General features: G+C 40.1%; 2 protein-coding genes across 8 annotated transcripts in view; one reads left to right on the top strand and one right to left on the bottom strand.

The window, feature by feature from the left end:
* Positions 1–27578, bottom strand: part of ALDH1A2 (aldehyde dehydrogenase 1 family member A2) — a 178019-nt gene that overhangs the window by 63309 nt on the left and 87132 nt on the right. For 3 of the 4 annotated variants that reach the window (XM_064389235.1, XM_064389236.1, XM_064389237.1), the window contains 3 exons: positions 13863–14028; positions 12095–12244; positions 10606–10733 (listed from right to left, as the gene is read on the bottom strand). The gene's annotated coding sequence lies outside the window, so the exon portion shown is untranslated. Of the gene's footprint in view, positions 1–3201; positions 3361–10605; positions 10734–12094; positions 12245–13862; positions 14029–27578 lie in introns of those variants that run through there. The other variant, XM_064389238.1, reaches the window with a different exon arrangement.
* AQP9 (aquaporin 9) lies at positions 146–26748 on the top strand. 4 transcript variants are annotated; one of them, XM_064389261.1, is made up of 7 exons: positions 146–284; positions 1553–1681; positions 12422–12548; positions 16090–16227; positions 18300–18418; positions 20054–20271; positions 25438–26748. In XM_064389261.1, the coding sequence occupies exons 2-7, from the start codon at positions 1580–1582 to the stop codon at positions 25598–25600; spliced, it is 867 nt and encodes a 288-aa protein (XP_064245331.1). In that variant the 5' UTR covers positions 146–284; positions 1553–1579; the 3' UTR covers positions 25601–26748. The 4 variants fall into 4 exon arrangements, with proteins under 4 accessions (XP_064245331.1, XP_064245332.1, XP_064245330.1 ...); XM_064389262.1 differs by lacking the exon at positions 146–284 and adding an exon at positions 907–967; XM_064389260.1 differs by lacking the exon at positions 146–284 and having other exon boundaries at positions 1213–1681.

Genomic DNA, 27578 nt, shown 5'->3' with positions numbered 1-27578 from the left:
CGGTGGTGTGGGGTAAAGGTTTTCCAGCTGCCGTACACAGGCTATTTTCAGGGCTCCCCAGAGGCAGGCCCAGCTGCCTGTGCCACAGGCAGGACCTGTGGAGCAGGAGCAGGAGCTGGAGCTGTCCTGCAGCAGTGTCACCGCCTCTGCACGGTGTCCCCGCTCAGGCAGCACCAGCACAGATGCTGCCATCTGCTGCTGCATCAGCTCCTGCTGCTCCACGGGCCAGCGCTTCCACAACCACCTGGGGACACACTGCTCTTTGCATGCACAGGTAGAGAAAGGTGAGTGAAAGGATGCAGAAAAGCAGTTAGGGATGAAAAGTGGGTGGTGGGGAGAACAGGAGGGTTAAGGGATGAAGCTGGTGGTGGTAAGTGCTGCAGGGAACACACATCAGGAGCTAGCTGGAGGCTAGGAGGAACACTGATGGGATAACAAGTGGCTAATTTCCCTAACCCTGTAAGGCTCTGCCCTGTTTAGGACAGATACAAACCTCACCTACAATATATGCCAAAATAATCTACCACAACTGCACTGAGGTGTCAAGGCAAACAGCAGAAAATACCTGTAAATCAACCAGACAGTGTCAGGTCTGTATCACATCTGATAAAACTGATGAAGATGCTGAAGAAATAAAGGTGTAATATTTTTCTCTAGGAGGCGCAGTTCTTTGAGATATTTGGCAACTTCAAGTCTTAAGACCATGGAAAATAATATTATAATGGTCCATATTATAGCAACCATGCACTTTTAAGCTAAACATACAGGAAATATATAGTAACTCAGTGCTTCACTTCCCTGTTCTGCCTTGCAGGGAGCCACTGGACCAAAGCAGATTTCATTAAATGTTCTTAATTTATTCTGCCTCGTTGCTCTTTTGTAAACAGGGAAGTTCACTAGAGAGCAAGGCATTTAGTCCAAAAAGAGTATTGTGAGTGAATATGCAAATTCAAGACACATCACCAAGGTAAGATTCCTCATTAGCCACTGAAATGTCTCAGAAGTTAAGGGCTTTTGTGTGCAGGGTACAGCACACAATTCTCCCAGGCATTCACTCTCTTTACAACTTCCCCTTGAAAAATTCTTTGACAACCAATAGTAGCATGGTTTAAATCCCAATCTAGGTCAGACAGAAATTTGCAACTATATATTGGTTCCTTACTTGTGGTTTATCTTTTTGCCTTTCTTTTTGATCAGGATGATAGAAACAACATTTTATTCATTCTTAACAGGATTTAAAAAAAAAAAAAAAGAAAAGTAACATAGGAAAAGTAATGATTAATCCATTCTGTAAGAAAAAAGAAGAAATCTGATTGTGAACTTACTGGTATTATCTAACCAGTATAAATAGAAGTGCACTCAGAGAAGGCATAGAATGACAAACCCATGAATTGTTAGGGCATGTTGAGTTGGTTCTGTCAATGCCTGCAGTCAGATGATTTCACTGGCTGTACAAGATGAAATCTCATATTTCAATGTTTAAGTAAAAGTGTCAAAGTTCAGCTGGAGCAGGGACGAATACAGAACAAATTTTGTGTGTATTTGTAACTAGGGCACCAGAGCAATAGAGGAAGCCAAAATGAGCCGGAAAAACAAAAGGAGTTTAAAGGAGAAATTTTCCTTGAAGAACAGCCTGGTTAAAGAAGCCCTCTCAGAGTTCCTGGGAACTTTTATACTGATAGTAAGTGTCAGCTGCTTTCCTTTCTTCCTACTAATCTATTGTTGGACAGTGCTTGTAAGGGGACATGTACGTTTTTCTTGTACTGTGCCAGCAGTGAGGTTACAGCCTGACCATGCACAGCTTGAATGAATTGCTCCTATGATGGTAAGTTTGTAATTCCTTTCTTCACCCCATGTAATTATCACTGCCTATAAAAACCAGATTGTTTTATGTATTACAATTGTCTGATTGGCATTAGATTTCATCTTGGAGTAGAATTTCAGTGAAGGAGCACGCTCTGAACAGTCCAGATATAGACAATGGATGTTGTTAATACTCTCCTGGTTTTTAAAAACTCAGCAGTTCATTTTATGCACAGATTCTGTTTACATTAACAAACATATTGTACTGCATGTTTAGAAAATTTTAGTTGTTTTCCTGTGTAATACAGGAATTTAGCTTTGTGATTTGTAGTGAACTTATTGGGAGTTGCATTACCAAACCTTCGGAGATTTTGTAAGTTAAAAGTTAAAATTTTTTGTTTTGTTAATATACTATTACATATCTATATATATATATAGCTTGGTCCTATAGTACTGCTACAACTTAGATTAACACCTAAATTTCCCATTTTATAACCCCAGATTTTATTTTTTTACTTAATTTCTTGTGCAGTTTTTCTGTGCATTTTGCACTGGAACTGTGACTCACCAGGGGAGAGAGCAGGCTGTGTAGCAGAGCTAGAAGTCAAGCAACTAGTCTATTTATGCCAAACTTTCTTTCTTTCTTTCTTTCTTTCTCCTTTTAGTCTGGACAAAGCAGTATTGCGTATTGCTAAATATTTCATCATAGTGAAAAAGGGGGGGAAAAAGGTAGCAGGCACAGTACTGACATAGGTTTTATAACTGTAACTCTATCAGCTAAATTTCAAGTAAGTCATCTAAAAATTCCAGTAGCTCATAAAATACTGGAAATTATGGTCTTTACTACAGTTCAGCCGACTGAAGTGCACCGACACTAAAATAACATTATTCTCAAATTTAATACCATCCATAAGACGTTATTACAGTAAGGAGCACATTTAGAAGCAAGGAGCACAGAGCACTTTACAAACATTAATGAATTAAATGTCACAACACCCTGGTAAGGAGGGGAAATGTCATTATCTTCATTTTGTATATTAGCAAACCTGATTACAGGAGCCTGCACAGGAAGCCTGTGGCAGAACTCTGAATATAACCCACATCACCTGACTTCCAGTATTCTGCCCTCACCACAAGATCCTCCCCCTCTTTCCATTAATAAAATTAAGCAAGAGAAGAAAATATATTAAAGTGCAGATTAGACTGCAAATGCTATTATTTAATATTATGCTGCACAAGGCTAGAAAGGAAATGCAAACCCAGATCCTATTTTCTGGTATATTCACCATATGAGTGTAGTAGAAAATGAAGCTACAAAATTGTTGTTGACAATCTGAGTTTCTCATTTCTCTTACCCTTTCTAGTTTCAGTCTTGGTTTAAAGCAGAAAGAGCCTCACCTGGATTAAGCTGCAGCTTTCTCAGTGCTTGGATACCTCAGCTTGTGTTCAGACTGCACAAGTGACAGCAGCACCAAGTGTTTATTGTGAAGAAACTGCCTTTTCTGCTGTTGTCTTAAGCTGTGCAGGGGGAGTTTAGGTTACACACCAGGAAGAAATTCTTCACTGAAAAAGTGATTGGGCACTAGAATCACCTGCCCAGGGAGGTGGTGGAGTCACTGTTCCTGAAGGTGTCTAAAAAAAGATTGGACATGGCACTCAGTGCCATGGTTTAGTTGTTGAGGTGTTGTTAGGTGATAAGTTGGACTTGATGATCTCAAAGGTCTTTTCCAATCTAGTTTGTTCTGTGAGTCTGTGATTGTATTTATTGCTGTAGCTTTTAAACTGTGTCAGCTAATAAGCACTTAAAGCACAGATAAATATTAAACCCTTAATTTCAATTGGAGCTAATGAAAGAGGCACCCTAGTGAGTCAGAGGACAGAAATCTTTGAAAAACAGCACGTATGCAAAACAAGTTATAGTAACAGGATAGTGGAAGAACTCTGTGTTAAAGCTGTTACAAATGGAGAGGAGAGTTCAAGGCCTACAGCACAGTTGATTCATGTTTTTGCTGAAAGCCACTTGGGGTTGCTGTGACTGGGTTTAGAGACTGTGGAGAGCACCTGTGCCAGGGAGTGAGGCTGAGACAGCATTTCTGTTAGCTACAGGCTCTGTCTGGAAGCCAGTGCTAACTGACCACACCTAAATATGGGACCCACTGCTGGATGAAATTCTGTCCCTCCAAATCACCTATTTGTATTTTTTCTGGAAAATAACATCAAAGGCCACATACTAATAGGAGCCTAAGCTACCATCTTTGGTAACTCTCAGTCTTGCAACATTATTTTACAAACAGGAAATCTAGGAAGTGGAATCACTCATCAAACAAAAACCCAGCCTTCACCTCAGGGTGTGGCCTGCAATGTCAGACAGATTTGACACAACAAGGCTTGAGAAAGGCACTGGGCACAGTTTGGATAAAATCTCCTGGTCAGCCCTACTTAGCATGCTGCAGTTTGCCTTGCAGCATGGACTCAGAGCACGTAGCCAAAATTTTTTCCAGGTGAAAATAAAGTAGAAGATGAGCTCCAGAGTCACAGGAAATGTGCTGACCATTAATGGATGCTCAGTCCAGTGAATCAGACTGGAGATGCTCCAAATAAGTAATCCCTCCCAAGAGATCCACAATCAGGTTCTCGGGTGCTTACATTACACAACATGATAATACAGGCACAGCCCACGTGAGCCATGCTTAGCAAAGCACCCAATTTCAGTAAGAAACATGAAACTCCAGGAGCCTGGAAGCATCCTGAGCTGGGAGAACACCTGCCTGTTTGCACCATGGTGGCTGAGAGCCCAGCCTCAGACAGTCTCAGCCTCTGGCAGCTGGGACTGGCCCCAGAGTCTCCCTTGAGGAAGAGCTCTCTAGGGAGCTTTTAGTTCTCCATCATGTTTCCTGGTTCAGTACATTTCCTTTGGGGACTTCTCTGAGTTAATCTGGGGGACAACACCTGTGTGCTAGCACAAAAGAGTCAGGAAGCCAGGCTGCATCAGATAGATGGTTTATGTGGCTTTTTAGTGAGTCTGGCTGGAACTCACCTATCCAACTGCCTCTCTGCTTTTAATCATGCTCCTCTCCATAATTCCTCTTTGGAACTTGACTGCATTGCTCTCAACCAAAATAGGATTTACTCTGACTTACACCATTAAGTATATCTGAATTGAAACAGTTCCAAAAGGAGATGCCAAATAGGCCATGTGGCTTCCTTTAACAGCTACTGCTCACCTAACACAGTTTCTATTTCATTTTCACTCTCAAGAGCATCTTACTGAGCAGAGTTTCCCAGAAAGGAGCTGCACAGGAGCCAGGATCTCCAGAGGCCAGAACAGCATTCACTTCCTTGCTGAGACAAAACACAGGCTTCCATTTAGCATATAAATACAAGTGGGGAGTATATATGCTCCTAATAGATACCTATATATGTATTCCTATGTACATATTCCTATAAGCCTGGTCTCCAGCTGGAGGTGGGGAGCCTCTTCCAACTCCCATGGAGGCAAATGTTTGTGTGTGCTTAGAGGATTCAAGGCACAAGCATTAACTGAATACATGACAGCCCTGAAAGAGTTCAGCTAATGAGGAAGGCTATTTATCATCAAAATATTTTAGTCCTGTTTTTATATTCTGATCACTTCATTATGCAAGTTATTTCTCCTGCTCTGTTGCAGGGTTGAGTTGCTTCAGAAAAATCTTCAAGATTGACATTATATGGATTTGCTCAGTCCAAAAGATTAAAATTGAAACCATTTTTCTATATCTACTTTTTGTGGCCCTACATTCCAGTGCACGTTAACTGCAATACTGCAGGGTAACATATATCCCTTTTTCTAAACATGCATTAGAATTCTCATTACATTATGTTATTACATGAAGGAAAACACAACTTTTGATCCTTTGCTCCTTAAATAGGTGTTTAACATTTAACACAAAACCACTACTTAGAAATTTTAAACAAAGATAAATTCCAAGTCCTAAATTTTCGTGAAAGGGAGACTTTTTTGTACAGGATAAAATTACAGCAAGTTTTGTCTAAGGTAAAACATTAAATATCAGCATGTTCTAACAGTTGTCTTGTTTGCCATCAGCAATTTATTTCCTAGAGTACAGAATCTTGTACAATTAGCTCTTAGTGAACTTAAGTTTGTCTAAGCTAGAGAAGAGGGTATTAAAACTTATTTATAATTGGTATTTTGATCTGTCACTCAGCATTTAAAATATTACACAATGCTACAAATACCATGAGCCTTAGCAGTGTTTGCACTTTGAAGAGCAGCTCTTATGTCAGAGATCCATACATTTGGGTCTCTAGCAGCAAAAATATAGTACAACCAATAAATAATAGATGCCACTCATGAATCTAATGTTATATAGTTGCATATATTTTGATGGCATTACATTTTGCTAATGATTCTGGTGAAGACATACAAACTCTTCTTCTTTTTGAAACTGTACTAAATCAGCATTGCAAACAGAAGACGAAGTGGTAACAGAGACCCTTAGTTGTACTGAGGTTAAGGAGGTGTTCTTGCACACTGTTGTTATTTTTATAATCTTATTATTATCAGAATCAGGGGGTTTTTTTTCTAGACAGCCCTTCTGCTTTAGAAGTCATTCTTTAATTCAGCTGAATATTAGGCAGTGTGAAAAATTTGAGAGGAAGGTTAGCTAATTATTCTTTTATCCCAAAATATTTAGGCAGCAAAACATTCTGAAAAATCATGGGAATCTTTTGTTTTCCATCCAAACTTAGGTTCCCCAGTATATGACATATCAAACTTTTAGGTGACTCAGATGTTGTGTTACATGAAAGCTTTGAAGAAAATTATTTTCATTTTTGCAACATCAGCCCCAGCACCTAACTCAACACTCATTGTTTAACCAAGAGGTTTCAGTAAGTTGAGCTAAATTTCCCCAAACCTTTTTTGTGGATCCCCTTCTCCCCAGAAAGTTTGCATCTATAGGACTGAAGCATAGGCACCTCTGCCTGAGACTTACAGAAGAATTCATCTTTCCAACCTTCAACTGTGAGTGCAAAACTTGAATTTATGTTTCACAGACACAAATTTACAAGGTGTTTTTTTCAAAAGTTTCACCAAATAAAAGAAAGGTAATAAAAGTAATAACTTTTTAAAGCTGTCATAAACAGTTGGAGAACAGAATAAAAGACAATAAATGTAGTTTGTGCTATGCAGTGAGTTTATATCTGTGATCTCAACAGTTCAATAAACCATTCTGGTTGAAAGGAAATTCTAGGGAGCTCTCCAATCCATGGTCCAGTTTAAAGGCAAATGTGACTCAGTTCCTCTAACCCATTCCTCACAGGTTTCTTTACTATTAAAAGCATTCAGCTTTCTTTCTTTCTTTTTTTTTTTCCCTCAACAGCAAACAGCTTAGATTTTAATTACTCCTAACCATGTACCTCTAACCATGAGGACACAGCAGAGATCCAGCCCCCCTGTTTCTGCAGGCAAAGGAAGGAGTAAAAGAAAAGGAACAGGCACCCTTATACTCCAGGAAGAGGACAGAAAACCTCCTTCCTCAATGCCCACTCTTGCACACTTTCTCAATATTACCGTTCTCTGAGAGGTGGTGCAGAGACTAAACATATTTTAGTAGTTTAGAAAGATTTAAAGCTTTTCAGTTGGGGTAGGAAGCAAAGCATCATAGCTCAAGAAGAAATGAGTAAGGTGGAGGGAAGCAGCACTGAACAGGTTCTTTTTCTATTCAAGGCTGCTAGGTAAGATTTGGTTCCTTTGCCTGGCCTTTTCTTTCTAGCCCAACAGGCAATGTTTTACTCCTGAAAGTTTGTGTCTGAATATTACATTTCATTTTCTTTCCTGAATTTCTAAAAATTTTTAAGAAAATAAAAACAGCTTCAGTGAAGAAACTGACTCAAACCAGTTGCCCTCTATAATTTAGAAAGAAAAGCATTTAGCATTTCAGGATGGAGTGTGCAATATTAATCATAACAAAATATGAGAAAATGCAGACTTTTGCATTCTCTCTAGGTGATTTCAAACTTTTATTTGTCTCCTACTGCATATGCAAAAGCATTCATAAAATTTAAAAGCATCAGTTTATATAACACAGCATATTTTCATATTCAATATTTTCATTATTTTTTTCCCACAAAGCAATTTGAACCTGATATTTATACGTTTTTAAAGCTTCATATACGCAAATCATCTGAAGTTTTATTAAATTTAAAGTCATGTCTCCAAGTAGTAATGTCTCTTTCTGTCACTAGAAAATGGTTTCAAAATGGCAATAATTTTAAGGCTTATATCTATACTACTTAATTAACTAAATGTAAGGGCTTGGGGGTTTTCGCACCCCTTATTTATGAGATAGCAAGCCTGAAAAAAAATTCAAATCCATCTGAACCCAGGAGGATATTGGTTGTTTCCCAGAAGAACATCAGGAGAACGGATATAGTGACTTTTTATTGCTCTAAGCTTGATTAAATCATAACGTACAGAAATCCTCCCCAACCCACCAAAACATTTCATTAATGATAAAATAAGAGCTGTGACTGGTAAGCTTGACTGGTAAGCTGTATTTTTATCTTACCTTTAAAAGTTTAAGTACTCTCTGATTTAACAAAATATACCAAATATTAAACATTAAATTGGATGAGGACTGGTCTTTCCTGAAAGGGTTTTCCTGTAACCTGAATTCTTGCAGAGCTAATGCCCTGAATTTTAGAAGATCTAACATGTCTCTTTTTTTGTTACTTTTAGCATTACTGTCCCTGTTGAAAGAATGCTTAGAAACCCTATCTGAATTAAGATCCTATGTAATACACAGCAAAAATACATCTATGTGTGGAAAGAGTTTCTAATATTAGAAAACATCTTATTATGAAATTCAATAGGTAAATTCTTAAGCAGACTTGCTTTGTAAATGAAGGGGGTGGAAATGAAAGTGAGTTCTAAAACACACTCCCTTAGGAAGACACCACCAATTTACCACACCTCAAACTGAAAAGCTTATTTACTACTTTTATAAGTAGCTAATCCTATTTGGAAATATTAATGTTGGGTAGGGGAACTGCACCAGACTACAGTACACCATGAAGAATGCTGTAAAGTTTTCATAGGCACAGATCCCTACCTGCACAGAAGGGCAAGTACAGCCACTATTTTTCTAGTATTTCATGGCTGAAGTGAGCAGTTTATGATTAAATAGTATTTTTTTTGCACCTGCTGACTGTATTCCGTATAACACACTGAGTTCCTGTACTCATGCACAGCATCATCAGCTGTGCAGCCATGGAGGCCACACTCTGCCTGCAGGGACACTTGTGGAACCCACTACAGGTGTGTGTCTCACCACAGCTGGAGCTGGGGATGAGCAGAGTCCAGCACTGCACAGCTCATTGCCCCCACACTGCTCAAAAGCTTGGTTGCCTCTTTAATGTGACAGTCAGAAGGTGTGGCTATAAATGCACACCACTTCTAAGACTGTGTGATTAGAAAGGGGCTTTTGATATAAGCATTCTTTAAGATGTCTAAAACTTTACTGGCCATGTAGGAAAACAGATTCCCTAAAATTGTGGTTTCAGGTCTTGCAGAAATCCTATTTACACTGAAAATTGCTATTACGAGCATTTGGAAAAATCCTGAAAATAGTAAGATGGAGGCAAAATTATCTATAATCTCTCTGGTGAGTGAGATACAGAAAGTCCTGCAAGCTTCCAGACAGTAACAGGACCTTACACTCATTGAAGGCCAGCTGTTTTCCTTTCCTAACATTAGCCTTGTTAGCTAAGACAAAGAGAATGATCTAATGGGCTACGAAGCAAGTTTTTTTTGTAGAGAATGTTCAGAGAGTTATTCCACACCCAAGCATATTCTTCAGGGCAGTAATGCCTTTATGAACAAAAACAAGTCAGTGCTGAAAGTACTCCAGTAATTTTAAGCACATCAAGCTATAGACAACTGCTGAGAGGAAAACCTGGCAACATAAGATAGACAAGATAAGATAAAGAGATCTGGCTACATTCTATGTAAATTAAACTCCCATTTACTCCATGTGCTTCAATCAGTGAGTGTTGTGGGTGCAAGTGATGGCTGAGCTTGGCCTAAAATATTAGAATATTTAATTACAACTAAGTTATTTAGTTGGTCTTAACTCAGTCAAGCAAAGACTTACAAGGTATTAAATTGTTGTTTGTGTAATTACATGACTAGGTGATAGTTTCCAGTTGCGCCAACCTAGCTACAGTAGGCATGAGGCAACACTTTTCTCTCATTCTTAAAAGGTCAGCAAAAGGAGAGAGGATTACAGTGACACAGGTCAGACCTGCAGGCTCAGCTCCCAGTTTTGGGCACACACTGGCTGTGCCTGCAGCAGCATTTAGTCATTGTACATGAGCAGGTCCACCAAGTGCAGCTGTGCTACAGCTGGCTCACATGTTTTCTCTGTAGAAGAGAGAGGTTAGCTCAGAAATGGAGCATCTGTAGCTGTGTGTTTCCACAAGGCCTGCAGAGCAGGAGCTACAGTGCAAGAGGACTACACAGCTGTTCTGTATGACTCTCCTCAGTTCTGGTAATAAAGAAAGGGAGCCCACAGCCTCCCTCCATTATTTCCTTCCCTTCTCTTGTGAATTAGTAGTTGATATACAGAGATGTTGCTATCCCCTATCCTTTTCTATAACCATCTTCTCAACTTTGTTCTCTTTTTCATCATCCTTACAGAAAGGGGTAATGTTTTCAAAAGAATGGCCTTTGAATCTGCAAAACTTTGCCTGTGCCATTTCAGAGCTCAAGTGCACACTATACTTGTAGATTGAGCTGTTTACCTGAATTCAATCTGCACTCCAGTATGTGCAGGGGCCCAGAGCAGTCTACTGAACTTGCTCTTCATCTGAGTCATATCTTTCCCAAAATCTTGCTTGGTGCAGTTTCTGGAAGACTCCTTTTAAGAAATCTGCAAAGTGAGAACTAGAGCATGTTAATTCCACATCCTCTAGATTCTTATGAATTCCAGCAACCCATTCTTTCCCTTTAAACATACAAATGCATTATGAATTGTCTCATATGAAGTTTAAAAAAAGATGTCATTTCAGCTGTGACCAACTCCAACGTGTGTTATTTTGGTTTGCTATCTGCATTTGTGCTTATCACGTGCATTGCAGGTGAGAGCAGGGCTAACGCAAGCGTGACTCGTCTGTTGCACAGCAGCTGACTGGAGCTTGCCCCGTGTCCTGGAGCTTTTAATTATACAGTCCAATAAACTGTGGCTATCTAACACCACCCTACCCTTACATAACCAGAGCTGCAACACTCTGGCACCAGTGAGTGTTTTGTTTGCTTACATGATTATGACCTCAAGGCAAGAGCTGCACCTGGGCATGACACAGTCTTGGGGCACTTAGAAATGCCGTCTGCATTCAAAAGCTGCTTAGGAGTGTAATTTATTGAGAGCTTTTCTGTCACATTTTGGTATTAGCTGAAACCCTTGGGGAAATAATGGAAACAAAAGTATGATTTTCCTGTTTAAATTGCATCTATTCTAGCAGAACTTGCTTGTTAAACCTCGATCACCAAATAATTTTGGTACAGTCTATTTCTAAGACAAGACAGATTTTCCCATTACTTTGCAGTTTCTGAATGCAACTGCCTCACAACTGAAAATAAGCAATAAGGTTGCTCAACATAGATCTAGTCACATTCCAGAAATTGTGTGATTCACATCACTTACTGCTGCAGAGAAGCAATAGTTTTCAGACTATAGAAATTATTTGAGAGCTTCCATAGAGTATTGGCTCCTTATTCAGCAGAGCACATAAGCATATATTTAAAAAGCAGATTTTCAAAGACACAGAAATGAATCAGCTAGTCTATCTCAAACTAAAAGGTTTTTGTCCCTTTGAATATGTTTCCTGTCATTTTTAATAGGCTCTAAACATATGCTTGAAGGTAAGCAGAGGCTTTCAAACTGAATAAACATCATCTTGAGCAAATATTTAAACCTGTTACTGAACTTTATTCTGAGAAGAACCAACAAAAATCCCAAACTAGTTTAAATCCATTTAGAATTCTTCAATGTGAATTATTTAGATATCTCCACTTCAGTTAATTGTTCAAGCTGCAGAGCCAGTGAAATATTTTGCTAGAGAAATAGATGATATAAAGTCAGCATAACGATAACACACAATGTAAATACCAGAAAGTTGTCTCAATCCATAGTTTCAGCACTAAACATTAAAAGCTTTTTGAACTATCTTTCATAACTTTTACAGCAAATTTTTCATCACTTATCACATCACTCTGGAGCTGAGAACTTACCTCACAGAATTAATTTCACTTTCAGATGCAGAGTTTTGTTGTAGAGGCAGTGCAATCTTGTTTGGCTCCAAGTTCTGCTCAGTATCCCCTCATTGTGCCTGAGAACAGCTTTCTGTGTGGAGAGAGGTCCTCATTAGCAGACATTCTTCCCTGTGACAGAGACGAGGAAAATAAAAAGCAAACGTGCGTTGCAGCAAAGCCAGCAATGGCACACATGACAAACCCCAGCACTGTTTCAGAATTCAACAGCATTTGCAGCTATACCAAGTCCCATCCAGCAGCACTTGACAGACAGAGCTGTGATTTACACCTGCCTTTCCCCACCAGGCCCTGGGCTGTGGCTGCGTGGGCCAGGCCGTGCTGAGCCGCGGGGCGCACGGCGGGCCCATGACGGTGTCGGTGGGCTTTGCCATGGCAGTCACCATCGCGGTCTACGTGTCCGGGGGCGTTTCTGGTAAGTGGCTCTTTTTCTTGTATAGCATTTACTGCTGCAGTGCCAAGGCTCCCTTGTTAAAGGGCTTCCACTCCATGGTATAAACAGTCACGAATTAGCAGCAGTAAGCACCTTACAGCAGAGTCCACACCAGAGTTTTGCTAGTAAAACTTGTGTGTTCTTATTTCCGTCTATTCTTTCTGTTTGACAAAATGTCCCACCAAATTGTGATCTCAACTACAGTGTGAAAACCTTGGCAGACCTCTCTGGCTTTTATGGAAAGTGTTCCATGTAAATTAGAAATCTGCTTGGTGTTGCTTTGAAAATTCTGTCAATAGAGATGATCCTAGGCAGAACATGCACTGTGTTTAAAGAAATAACCACAAGGAGCAATCCAGCAGTCACCAGATAAAATGGTGGCCAGCTACACAGGAAGCAGAATGACCCACTAATGGGTAAAATGAACAGGATCCATCTTACAGAGTGCAATTTGTTTCTTCATGTCCTATGACAGGCAGTAGCAAGTCTGTTCCTGTCTGATTATTCACAGAAGCAGCAGATCTCAGAAAGCAGAAACAGCAGAAAGATTCAGTACCAGAGATCCATTCAATGACACTGCCAGTGTACTGTCCTTTCCCCCTTACTCCTGCTGTAACACTTGCTCAAGCTGTATTGGTCAGGAGTCTCTCTTTAGTTAGGGCTAAATTACCTGGGCTAACTAACCAGTGTCCACAAGTGCCATGTTGGAGGCTGCCCTGTCTCCCAGTTCCACCATTCAATTTGGCCGAACTAAGATTGGAAACATTAACATAAATGATTTAACAATTAAAGTCTTCCTTTAAAATAGAAAATGATGGGTTGCAAGAACAATGCTGTGCATAAAAATACACAATACTTTGTGTTGTATGCAGAGTTTACTTTATATTGGCCTTTAAAGCACATGGTTGCCCTTGTACTCCGGGTCTCATAGAGGCATTTCTTACCCTTCATAAGAGGGTCAAGTTGGCCTGGACAAATTTCTTTAGGTATAATTAGGACATTAGAAATAGTTGCTGTAACAGAAATTACTGTGGCCATTTCTCTTCTCTTTACAAATTCTTTTAAAGAGGCACGATGCAGAAGGTTTCCATTAGAAAGTCTCACATTAGAAAATGCTCCAGGTTCTACAAAACAGGCAGTCTTGTCACTGCCACTGACACAAACCAGAACTGTTCCTTAATATCACACAAAATTAATTCAGCAGCACATTCCTATTATCTGAACAACTTTTAACTACAGCTCTTGGTTTACATGGAGGCAGCTAAACTCTTCTAATGCAGTATCATGAAAACAAACCTGTGAAGACCTGGCCTACATTTGCACCTTTAAGGGATATTCATCTCCATCATTATGTAGAAAATTAGAGTTCAATCCCAGCAGGGCAGAGCAGTTGCAGATGTTGCAGTATTGTGCTTCCTGTGTTTTTCCCATGACAAAGGATTCTGCATGCAGTGCATTTTCTCTGTGAAAAATAGGAACAGATATTTCAACAGGCTGTTATTATCCAACACATGATTACTAATGGACACTTCAAAATACAAGTTCCAGTGCAGAATTTTTTAGCAATTTTTGAGGCTCTTGGGTCAAATTCTCATTTTTAGGTAGTGCTAAAATATTTTTCATTACGTAATTATAAATTAATGCTAACAAAATACATAGTCTGCATGCTTGGTGAATTTGAGCTTTTTATTTAGGAAAATTCCCCTTTTTCATTTTCTTCCATCCAGTTTTCCTCAATATCTAGATAATTTCCCACTATTTTATCCAACTTAGCATTTCAGAGACATGACTGTGATCACTGTAACTACAAAAGGAGGAACACACTGTCCAAAGTGAATTTTTTTTTAAACCAGTGGTACAGGAACCAAGAATCTTGTAACTCCCCTATGTCAGCATGAGGGTCTTCAACTAGACTTTACCTTTCCATATTTCATGTTAATCAGGCCTCTGTAATATTATTATAACTTGTCCTGGCCATCATAGTCACCCTGTATTATATACAGGTGGGAAATAAAATCAGGTGTTGAAAGAAAGGAAAATTATTAATTCCAGCCAGAGTAAGGAACAAAAGACAAGACAATAATTAATCAAAATTCACATGAAGGGCTGTTAAATTAGGTGCCATCTATCTATTTGCTCTGTGCTGAAGAATTTGAAACACAGTGAGGAATTCAGCTTTTAATTCGAGACTGGTGCTACTAGGACAGCATTTGGAAATGCTACAAAGAAGGTTTTATCCAGCTTGTTATCTGTGTTTGTCAGTTCATTATGTATCAAAGGTGCCTGGATTTCATAAGATAATGACTCACTGACCTGAAGTGCAAACAAACACAGAAACTGTACATATAAGCCCTTTCTCCATCACTAATCTTTGACAGATAAAGGACATGCTCTTTCAGTTATTTTACCAAAGACAAAGGCCATTTTTTTCTGATATTCCTACAGACTGAAATAAGACCTTATCTGGAAGATAAGCAAAGGCTCCTATGTACTTGCAAAATTTGGGGCTTTTATTATTCAGTATTTATTACAAAGAAGTACCTGTTCATTTATTTGGCAATTTGTATTTCTTAAGTAGCAACCATGTATCTGTAAGCAATAAAATTTTCCAAGACCATACAACACCTTTTTTGTTGACAAAAGATGTTGAGGGAAGAGACCATATGACATAATAAACGTATTTTAGAAACTAAAATTGTCATGAAGAATTCCAATGCTACTGAAATATTTTTCATGCATAAGTTCAGATGTAGCTACTCCTCAATAAAAAAAGGAAGGAAGTTTCACAGGAAACTGAACTTTGTTTCAGCACAGCTACTTTATCAGTTTCCTTATCATGGACCTTTCTGGAAAGCACAAGAACCAGATAGAAACATGGTGAAGGACTATGCACTGCTGCCCCCAGATTCCATCTAGGCACAGCTCACCAACAGCCAACATGAAACTGGACAGCTCTAACGTTATTTTATTTTGTCTCCATGAAAATTGAGTTCCTAAGTAACCCCAAGTTGAAGACAGGGACACAAACATGACAAATCCAGGGTACTCTAGAATTGTCTCAAGACACATGCTCAAGCCAGTAACAGTCCTTAATCCTAATATGTGCTTGGGATACTAAAGGAATGTTCTTCTGCCCCAGTTCTCCCCTAAAAATAAAGCCAAAGGCCTCGAGGAGAGGGAATAAGTGCAGAATAAGGGACCTTCCCATCCCAGCCAAGGGGGCAGGTAACTATTTTTCTGGAAAAGTTGTTTGTAAGTTACATCCTGCAGGACAGCAGTCTGATAAAGAGCACAGTCCACAAGCATCAAGAGTAAAGATGCATCTTAGTGACTTTTGCCCTCCCTCCTCTGATTTCATCCAACTTGCTTCAGTTTAATTGCAGTCACCATTTAACTGCAAAATAACATCTAGAAAACCATGTACTGTTCTGGTGTTCAAAAGTGCCCACATCTTTACAAATCCTTCACCTATTCTCATGTATCTGAGTCATCCACATGACTTAATTTTTGATTTATTTTTCAGGTGGTCACATAAACCCAGCTGTTTCATTAGCCATGTGCGTGACTGGAAGATTAAAATGGACCAAATTACCAATTTACATATTAGCACAATTCCTGGGAGCATTCGTTGGAGCAGCGGCTGTCTTTGGGATTTATTACAGTGAGTACACCTTAGACATGTTCACAGGACAAACTAGAGGTCAGGCAGTCTCTAAGGCCCCAATTTTTCAATGAATGTCAGGCAGGCAGAGGACTCTTGCTCACACAGGGCTAATGGCAGGAATAAAGCTACAAAAGAAGAAAGGAAAGCGCATAAAGAGTTTGAAAGGAAAAACAATGGCTTGAACATTCCAGGTACCCTACAAATTTACTGAAACACTTAATACTCCAGGAAATGTTCTGATATTTAGAAAAATTATTCATGGGAAATCAGATACTCTGAGATCATGTATTTCTCAGTAAGGATTTTAAATTACTTAATAGCCAGGATATAGGGCTATCCATCTTCCAGGCAAATTAGAAACATTAAAGACCTGCTACAAGTGCCTGTAGGCAAGAATCACCAACATCGTTCATTGAGGGTACAGGATATGAGATCAAGTCCCTCCTGACCAAACCTCAGACCACCCTTGAGAGGTGACTCTCCAAGGCAATGAACTCCAGGTACAGTGATAAACAGCTTACATATTTTACAGGGAAAAAGAAAAAAATTCCTCCTATACTTGAGGCACAGGGGGTTTTACACAATGTGCCAGAAAAGGAAAAAACAGTAACTGACTGACTGAATCCACTCAGTTGCATCACTTGCTCCAACCCCCTGCTCCAGAACTCTGCTTCCACTGGCCCAGCCCATCTCCTCCAACATCTCCCTCCTGTGGGCATTATGTCTGCAGACTGTGCTGGGCCTAGGTGCAGCCGAGGAAGAACAAAAATGGACATGCCCCTCCTATGTCAGCTCAGTACCCACAGTAATCCCAAAGAGGAAAATCTTTAGGAACAATGAGAACTGTTTTGGGAAGAGTTGTTTACTTTTTTAAGGTCAGTGTTAGAATTTGGATACTGGAATTCTGCAACAGGATTTTCATCTGAATTTAAGTCCTCCTCAAGCCTGACAACAAGAATCAGGGCACTGGCCAGGATGCAGCAGTGTGTCAACATGTACATGGGGACGACAGGGGAGTCACTGTATTCTGCCACAAGGGCAGCAGTAGGTAGGGAGCCAAAGTTGGAGGCTTACGTCTAGGTTAGGGACATCTTCCTCATATTCAGGAGTGCAGGATTTTCTCATATCCCTATCTCTGCTCAAGTCCTCCTCTTGCTCCAATTAATTTCCAAAGCCCTTCTATAGCTTTTACTTCCTGCAACTTGTAGGACTTTCATGAACTCTTTGAGGTCCACTGAGAAGTAGCCACTGGTAGAAAAACAGACATAGGAGATCTTCCATTTTTTCTCCCGATAATAGTTAAATGCCACAGAATTATCTGACTCTTCAAATAAGAGCTTGATCTAAGTAAACTCTCTGCACTCATGTTGTGACTTTAAGCAAAGCTGGAAAAAACAGAAACAAGGAGAAATAGATTTGTCTGCTAGGTTTAGGAGAAGCTTATCACCCTCACCATGACTTCCATGGGAGATGGGGAGCTATTTCTTTATTCACAAGTATCATCTCATCACCAGATCCACTAACAGAATAATGGATTAGAGTTTGTTACTCATGTCTGTCTATGAAGATTTGAGTGCCCCATTTAATATTTTCCTATTTCTAAAACTGCACAATTGTCAAATGGAATAGCAGTAATTCCTGGTGGCTGGGAATCCACAACTGCACAATCAGGATGCTGTGCACTTCCTGGGTCATTATGAAAAATGTAGCACCTCTTGCAGAATAACACATTTGCATTGAGAATCAGAAAGTGCTCCTTGGCACTGAGTTTGGAGCTATGAGCAGGGGAAGATCAGCCCCATTTGGAAAGCTGTGGTACACAAAACAAGGCACAGGAGGAGAAATGAGACAGGAGGGTAGGAGGAGTACATCACCTCAAATCCAATAATGGTGCTCCTAGGGAAAAAAAAACATCAGAGAATCACCAAATGGTTTGGGTTGGAAGGGACCTTCGAGATCAGTTTCAGGTGAGAATGTGAAGTACACAGACCTATCACATATATTCTAGTCCTAGAAAACCTAGAAAAGTTTATGGAGAAGTGCAAGCAGTTACTGGCTTTTTTCTACAGATGCCTTTATGGAGTACAGTGATGGAAAACTTGAAGTCACAGGACCAAATGCAACAGCACAAATCTTTGCAACATATCCAGCTCCCTATCTGACCCTCGTAAATGGATTTGCAGATCAGGTAAGTGCACTTGCTATCTTAATTCTACAAATTAAATGTAAAAAACCCTGTAAAGCCAAGCAGTAAAAAACACATAGAGCTAAAAACTGTGCCAAACCTCACCATTTTGGCCAGATGTCCCCTTGTACAATACAATGAGAATGCAATGCTGTTTGCAGGGGGTTATATTTTACAAGCAAAATAATTTCAAGTTGTTCTTTCTCATACATCATCTTAATTGTTGCACTCAAAATGTCTTTAAAGCAATACATGTAAGAGGTTTTGCTCAGCATAAATCAATGTTTCTCCATAAATCTCAGCAGTCATGTCCACTTACATCAAAATCCAGCCCATTTTGTGGACCTATTATTCCTTAAATAATGCTTAAGCAGACAGTTTAACATACCCTGAACAACTGAGTTTTCTGCTTCCACAAGCCACCTCTCTAAGCTTCTTTTTTGCAGATAGATTTGTAGTATTTATTTTTCAAGTTATTGAATCTGAAAAATCCACAACTTCATTTCTAAGCTTTGTCCTTTAATTCCACTTATTCAACAGCAAAAAATGAAATTTCATATATTTTATATACTTCTAATCAACTTACCCATCTTCTTCAGGAATACATGAAATAAATACTGCATAAGTAAGGGATGAAAAACAAGGGATGGCCTGAACACCGAAATTCATTACGTAAAAGATGGTGCAATCTGGCTTCAAAAAAAATCTAAGCCTTATTTTGAAGTTTTGTAAGAAAGACAGTTTTGATCTTTGGATCAGTCAACAGATTTTTCCCTAAGATATTTTTTACCCATGCGTGTTTCAAAACAAATTTAAAAGCAGACGAAAACCAAATAATTTTTAAACCACTGAAACTTAAGCTTCTTCAAATCAGTATAGAAATTGAACGTTTTGACATCACTGAAGCTTTTGTCTGTTTTCCTATCAAGTTAATTATTAGCAAAATCAACATTGACAAAGCATTTGATTTAAGCAGAGCTGTACTTGCATTGAAGTAATTCCAGGAAAATTTCCTTCACTGGCTCAATTAGCATATGCAGTACAGAGTTCATGGTACAGTTATACATGCAACCCTAATTTGAGTACTCCTAATTTTAGCTGCTCAGTTTTGACTTGACGGATTTCACTTTTTCTTCTGATGTTTTTCAATACCTGGACAAAGATGCATATCTAGTCTAAATTATCAGCATAAACTACAGTTACATAAAACACTTCTATATCAATGGAACTGCTTTAGTGGCAGAACTACCAAAAATTGAGTGAATAAAAGTGTAAAATTAACAGGAAAAATGAAGTGGAAACAAAGCATTAGACCTCACACAGGAGATGCCTTTTAAATCTTCTTGTTGCAGATTTTTTTTTCGAATTTCCCCACCTGGTTATGGCAGATTTTTTTTTTTTTTTTCAAATTTCCTCAGCACATTTCTTGTCTTTGTCTTTCAGCACAGATATCAAAACTTCTCATTACTGTGAAGTAGAAAGGCACAGAGTTCCAAATTTTGCTATTCTGTATAGTGGGATAAAACTAAATACCACCTCTAAGCCACTCCAATCCACAAAGCTGCCATAGCCCCTCTTTTCATTACTGGAAAGAATCTACATATATTTATTCAATATTCTTTTCTTTGCCTTGGCCAGGTGATGTCAACAGCTGTTCTTCTTCTGGCTATATTTGCTATTTTTGACACCAAAAATAACAGCGTACCCAAGGGCCTGGAGCCAATTGCAGTAGGACTTCTTATAATTGTTCTTACTTGCTCCTTGGGAATGAACAGTGGCTGTGCCATGAACCCAGCCAGGGATCTTGGCCCAAGGCTCTTCACAGCCATTGCAGGATGGGGGATGGAAGTATTCACGTAAGTATGCCTGGAGATGAAGTCAAACGCTCCTGGCTAAAAATGTTTCTAGGAAAGTAAGATCCTGATTCAACATGGTACCAAGTCATACTTTATATACATACAGGTAATTCTTTACATACCAGAAGCAGCTATTCATGCACTTTAAGCCAGATATCCTCTAGGAACTGGGCTTTAAAAAGGATTTCCTGCTCCTAGGGCAAATCAAACATGCATAATCTCTAATATCAATCATTGTTTCAAGAAGACCTTTCCCAAAATATAAGAGCTTCTTAGAGGTCACTGAAAATATGAGTGCTTTCTTCTTGTGTCCTACAGCTTTTGGGGGAAAAAAAATCAGGAGAGAATTAGGTGGAAATATTTATTGGGTGCTGTAAAAAACAGAGACATATCAGATTGATTTAGCCTATAATTACTTTTGAGTTACTGCAGAAATATACAGCAATCTAAAAGCCTGACTTCCTGGCTGGGAGGGAAGGAGAGAATGGAAAAGCTCCTTTCATTTTCCCACATTTCAGAGCCCTCTCAAGCCCCCGTGTGCGCACACACATGCTCTTGGCTGGCCTAATGCACAGCTAATTAGTTGCACATCAAGTACACATCTTACACGTAGCCAGGGTAAGAGGCACTCTGGGGTATCTAAGCAAGAGTAATCTGTCATCAGGAAGCAGATATTTTGGTTTATTTTTGTATTGTTTGTTTTCCCAGTTATTTACAAGTAGGAATCCCCAGTAGTACTGTAGGCCACTGGAGAGCTCTGCTTAGTAGAGATTTTATTTTAGCAAGAAATAAAAGAAGCACAAATAATCTCTATTTATTCAGTATGATTTCTATTTACACAAATCACGTACCTTATGTGAGGAAAGCAGTAGCAAAGCTTTCCTCATACAAAAAAACCAGGCATGGCACAGCTGAAACAGGCACACAGCCACAGCACAGGCCAGAGCCAAGGCTGGATGTAGCCCAGCTCTGGTCAGCTGCTGGTGGGAGATCAGCTCATTGGTCTGGCTACATCCAAACTTTTCCTCCCGAGTAGCTCTTACCACTTATTTTAAAAAACAAGGACACACAGAGCAACATCCCACTCTCAGGATTCTCCTCTCTTCATACCTGTGTAATCACAAGTAGTTGCGGGCTGTGGTATTAGCCATTGTGTCATTCTATAATTGGTAATGTATTATGAAGTTGGCTATTACATTCCTGAAAGTTTGGAAGCCTGATCTAGTCACAGAATACCTGTGAACTCCCCTTCTCTCTACAAGTATGGCCACACATGAAAAAAACTACAAGAAAACTCTACATCTACACCGATATGGACTCTTTCCTAGTGTAGTTTAAGGTTTCATGTAGGAGCGAGAATGCAGACCCACTGTAAAGATCTTGTTAAGAAATTTTAAAATGTGAACATAAAAAATAACATACAAGACCTCTGATCCTTGCCAGAACTTAAAACAATATAAGGGATGAGAAAAATTGAGGAAGAATTCTTCCTCCCTGCCTTCAGTTAAAAGTCTACAGCTATAGCCAAGTCCAAGGGAATATATAACAGGAATATGTCCTTATTTATTGACTGCACAGATCCAGGTGAGGCTTAGGAAGAACCTGAGCCTTGTTAGATAGCTGGAAGAGCCATGGGAAAAGCCTGAATTATTGTAGTTAGGATCCTAAATTGCCTGATGCTCTGCTGTACCTGAGCAACTTAAAGTGGTACAGCAACAGTTGACAAATAAACCTTGGATATCTTCATTTAAATGGAATTCACAACCTTGAGGCTGGTGTTCAAGCTCTGGAGTAAAGGCATGTCCAGGAACTGGGGCCCGAGCATGAAACCTCCACAGAGACACGAGGGGAGTGCTGTACAAACCCAGCAGCAGGAAATGCTCAGGGGACACTGAACATTCTTTGGGGGAGGATGGAAGCATCTCCCAAGGCTACTGAGTCCATGTCAGTGAATGTTCAAGCATGGACTATAGAACAGCCAGGATCACCAGGAAATCCTCACTTTGGAACAGACAGATAAATAATAGCAAGACTTTCTACACTGCTCCCAAGCAAATGCTCTAAACATTGAGATAATTACCTCACAGCAGAGAAAACCCCTCTACCCTTCTTTGTGCTTGAAGGTACAATAAATGCTGGTTTTATCACGTTCTCAGGCAGGGAACTAGACTGGAGGGGAGCCCTTCTGCTGGACCATGGAATTGTCCAGATGATAGGAATGCATTTGAGCAGGGATTTTTAAAATGTTGCTGTTACTGCATTTTGCACAGACACCCGAAGGAGCATTTTCCCCAAAACCAAGCCCAAAGACACAAGCTAGGGTGTGGTTTCCCTAGCCATGGTTTGTTTTGGTTAAAGGCTCCCATCAGAGAACCAGGAGTCTTTCTTAAGCACATGCTTAATATTGTGATAAGCCTAAGAAAATCTTGAGAATTTTGAGAAATCCAGGAAAATTAGCAAATTTTTAGGTTGGCACCCCAGTGTTGGCCAGTGTGAGTAGCTGCAACCAGAGGCCATTTTCCATGGGGAAAATAAGTAATTTCCCCAGGCTCTGGATATCCTCTCCAAGGTGGCGTTTCTGGCTGTAAGGGAGTAAAGGGTACTACTTGCTGGTAGCTTAACATTTGGAGAAATGCAGCAAAGTTTGCAAATTTTTAGGTTGGCACCCCAGTGTCGGCTGTGTGAGTGGCAGCAAACGGATGCCATTTTCCATGGGAAAAAGAAGTAATTTCCAGGAGTCTTTCTTAAGCACATGCTTAATATTCTGATAAGCTTAAGTAAAGTTTGGGGAGCAAAGTATTGTCTGTAGCGAGAGAACAGCCAAGAGCGTTGAGTCCAGATACCAGACTGGATTTTGACAGGCAAAACCGAGCATGGAAGAGCAATGAGAGAGGGAGGCAGGGCTCTCCAGAGCAGCGCTCCTCGGCAGCCCGGGGCAGCCCGCGCGGTTCGGCGCGGTAACGCTGACACCTCGTGGCCGCCGGCACCGGGGACGGGGCGGCAGCGCTGAGCGGAGCTGCACTGCGGGCAGGCCAGGAGGGAATCTCCTGTCTGCACCGGCATTCCGGCCTCAGCAGGATTTAGCATTCTCCCCGGGGTGCAGCCCTGCAGCCCGGGTTACCTCACGAGCAGCGGTATCTCCCTTTCCCGCAGCAGCTGGCTAGTGAAAAGTGTATCTACAAGTTCTAATGGGCCCAAATTCCCAGTCCCTGTAGCTCAGACGCTGTAGTTCCCCAGGAATTCCCGCAGCCAAGCTGAGTTCTGCGGCGGCCGGGCTGGGTGCCCTCCTAAGCCGGCAGCAAAGCTGGCCCCGGGGCACAGCCAGGGGCTGAGGGCACTCAGGGGCCTTTGGCCATCTGTGCTTGGCACAGCGAGTTCTTGCTCCTGTGCCAATGACACAGCACCGAGTGCCACAGAAGCCCCTCCCGGGCCGGGTCCTGACTGACCTCACGGCAGCTCTGGCAGCAGCCTCTCCAAAGGCTTCGCACCCAGCAGCTGAGCACGGGCTATCCAACGCACGGCTGGCGGCAGCTGCTGCAAACACAGCCCGTGGTTTGGAGAAGGTCATGCAGGAGCTGACAAGGCACAGGCCAGATCATGGAACAGGCTGAGAGAAACCTGCCAAGAAACACCTTCATTACACACCCACGTATAAACATAGAAGAATACATGCAAGTACTTGATATAACTTTTGTTCTGCTGATTAATTAAATAAAATATTAGTCCGTGCTTGTTCCAGAAATTCAAGTGCTCAACAGCCATCCATGATTCAGAAACAAACAGATTTATAAACTCAGTAAAATAACATTAGAAGTAACTTTATATCCTCAGGGCAAAATAGGAATAATTCTAAAGGTAAAACATACACATGCAAGGCATTTCTGAATGAGGAGTAGTAGCCTAATCAACAGGACACCAATATTCTCCCAGTTCTATTATTGCATTGTGACAAACACAAGGTCACTTCTGCATAAAGCTACACAACTGAGTGTTGAATAATTATCCTGACAGTTTAAAAGCTCCCCTGCAGCTTCCTGTAAAGTTCCTCTTACAGATTAATTTGTCCCTTTGTATTTCTGGGAGAAAAACAAAAAATCTCCATTTTCAATATGCGTGAAATTGAGGTAGCTGGATTTTCATTGGAGACTCACATATTCAATTAATACAGCATGTTATCAAATCAAAACACCTTAATGCACCAGTACAGTCAAGAGACTCTGTGCTTTGACATGCATACTCAGTTATTTACTGCCTGAATGTGGACCTCTAGGAAAAGGAGAGCAATTCTACCAGCCCAATATTCCTGCATAAAAAGGTTGTTATTTACTGTTTTATACAGTTCAATGGTGGAAGTCTTACTTTAAATATGCCTATAAATCTGCATATTTAAAATTAAATCCTGGTAATTGTGCAAATGTAAACATTTCAGTGGAATCAGCATGCTGGACTTTCTTAGTGAATACAAAAATTCTAAGATTAAGTTTAGGTGCATAAAACTTCTAAGCATTTATTTGCCTCTTGCTGAAAGACACCACATTTTAAACATAGAGATAAGATACTACATCATGAAATTTGAATCTTGACCACTCCAGTTAAGGATAATCAACTTTACAGTCACTCTATTTTATTATACTGCTTAAGGTAAATTTACTCAAAAATCGGTTTAATTTACTATATTTGCCAAGAGGAAGATAGTATAAACTATTTCAGGTATGAACTTGTGGCTTATTTCATGCAGACGAAATAAGCCACTTTTGTAACCTAAATCCTAAAAATCTGTTCACAAGCATCTGGGGACAGCACAAGTGAAGATTGCTGGGCAATAAATACGTGCCCTTTCATTTCACTGCAAGCCAGTGAAACGTGCTTGTCACAAGGCAGAAATCATCCTCTGTCCTCAAACAGACACGCAGTAAAAAGGCCTTATTTTCTAAAATACAGCAAGTACAGCACACAGAGCATGTCTGGTGCTTGTTATTTAGCATTTCAATCAGAACCAGCCTGGGTAGGGCAGATGGGGGTGTCACCCATTTACAGAAATGTGAGACAAAACAGGTCTGCAGTATAGCAAGTGGCACACCACTGGATCTGTTCAGGGACTAATTCACAGAAAGGTGTTCACCAGAGTAACAAATAACACTAATTCTTGTTCTTTTTGTCTTACAGGGCTGGTAATAATTGGTGGTGGGTTCCTATAGTTGCACCTCTGCTGGGAGGTGTACTTGGAGCAATGATCTATGTCATTTTTATTGAAATTCATCACTCGGATCCTCAGCCAGGAGAAGAAAATGATGTGCATGCTAAATATGAATTGAGCAATATGGCATAAGAAGTGAAGAATTTTCTCTGTTATTGTGTTGTGCAGTTTTTATGCAAATGGTTGTTTGGACCACTGTATGAAACCCATATGTCTCGACTAGAAACTCACCTTTCAAAGCAGAAATTCTGTATAGAAGTTCAAAAGAGAAGACTTTCCATGAAACATTGGGCTGATCACATTCAAAATTAGTATCTTGAGTATGGGAAGGCTAAATTGTCCTTTTCATACGGCTTTTAGGTCAAGTTATCCTAGATGCAATTGTAGTGAGATGATGCACTGACCTGTTAATTCAACTCATATGATCTTAATCATGCTGTCTAATTAACTGAAAATAGTTAAGATATCGATACAAAACTGCATGCATAGCTAGTTAAGGAGTTCAGTGCTGAATCAATGTGCAAGAGCAGCGCTCACTTCTTAAGAATGGCTTGCCTAAACATTTAAAACAATAATCAAATTGGTTAAATGGTAATTGAAACACTTTAAAATAACTTTACTAAAGTTTATGGAGCCACTATTGATCAGCAAGAAATCAACTCCTCAGTGATTAAGTTTAGTAATTCACAATATGATCATGAAAGGTAAAAACTGCTTGTTGTAAGCACCAAAGAGACAAAGGGTAACTTCTGCACAGGGTCTTCATAGCATTAATGCTTAGTTATTTTTAGATTATTTACTTGACCTTTATGCTACCCAATATTAAAAGCCTTATGTAGAATACTAATCTGAATCTCTTCCGCTGTGCTTTCTGGATACAATTCATTCCTGTGGAGATGGCCCAGCAAGGGGCTGATGCTGTGCAGAGGTCAGCACAAAGCCTAGGTCTGTATAAGCTTTAAAGAGTCCTGCTGCTGCTGATTTATGTAGGTGGATTTCATCGACATTGTGGGAGCAATTGTTAATGTGGGAGCAGTAATTAAAATAAGAAACTGGTCTCAGAGCTAGTCCTAGATCTGAATTCCCCAAGGAAGTTCTGATGTGGGGGTTATCTCTCATTAAAGAGAAATGGTTGGACATATACCCCTTCCTAAAAATCTAGCCTTGAAAATGAAATTATTTCTGCTTAGTGAATGTATTCAGTTAAAGCAAAGTTTATTTCTATTATGTATAATCTCTCCATGGTGGTGGTGATCATGAATAAACAGACATCCAATTCAGCAATGCTCTTGAGCTACTTTCATGGCTAAACTTCAGAGCACCATTCAATTCACTCATTTCAGGGTGCTCTTTCCTTTGGATTGCTAGAACTCTGTTCTCTCAAATTCCACACTGCATTCCTGGTTTAATTCCTGAAGTGAGGAGCCCTCTGTGCTGCCACTACAATTCTGTGCAGTATCTGCAGATGTTTACAAACCCACCTCAGCATTTGGGGCAGTCAGGCCTTTGTCACTGCTTCTCTTGATCCCACTCCCTGGGATGCCTTGCCAAATTCATGGCAGAAAAGGGACAGAAAGAGCAGGTCAAGCAAAGCTCTGCTTGCTACAGCTCCAAGTTACATCTTGCAGCATACTTGGGGGAGTATAATTCCAATTTCAATTATGTTTTTAAGAAAACTTACATAACTGTAATGAACTTAGGCTGCCCAGAGACATATCAGCCCTTTGCAAAATGCTCATTTAATTCAGTGTCTCCCTATTGTGGGTTAAATTCTGCTACATCCATGCACATTTGACTGCACCCTTGTATCGTGGGCTGGAGAGTCTCAGGAACAAGAAGGAAGAGCTTATAGAAACAGTTCTCAGTCTGAGTAGAGAAAAATCAAACGTAAAATGTGAAAATTAGTCCTAATTTTCAGCCTTTTGTTGGCAGCAGAGACACGCTAGATCCTCTGTCCTATGTATTGATAAACCTCACACATAAAAGAAAGATGGGGTGCAAATATAGCTGCAGACTGATCCTTTTCTTACCCCACCCTTGCAGTGAGCACTGTCCCTCGCCCCCTGGGCACCCCTGGGCAGGAGCACTCCCAGGGGGCTGCCAACCCTGT

The sequence above is a fragment of the Passer domesticus genome, chromosome 14, assembly GCF_036417665.1.
Source record: "Passer domesticus isolate bPasDom1 chromosome 14, bPasDom1.hap1, whole genome shotgun sequence".
Classification (NCBI taxonomy): Eukaryota; Metazoa; Chordata; class Aves; order Passeriformes; family Passeridae; genus Passer; species Passer domesticus.
The sequence above is the reverse complement of the archived record's forward strand: the minus strand, read 5'-3'. Positions and strand labels throughout refer to the sequence as shown.

Bases quoted from the DNA above. Each gene is read 5' to 3' on its own strand.
- AQP9 (XM_064389261.1), top strand. From the start codon at position 1,580: ATGAGCCGGAAAAACAAAAGGAGTTTAAAGGAGAAATTTTCCTTGAAG. The intron at 12,549-16,089 runs GTAAGTGGCTCT...TTTATTTTTCAG, and splicing joins CGTGTCCGGGGGCGTTTCTG to GTGGTCACATAAACCCAGCT. The intron at 16,228-18,299 runs GTGAGTACACCT...TTTTTTCTACAG, and splicing joins TGTCTTTGGGATTTATTACA to ATGCCTTTATGGAGTACAGT.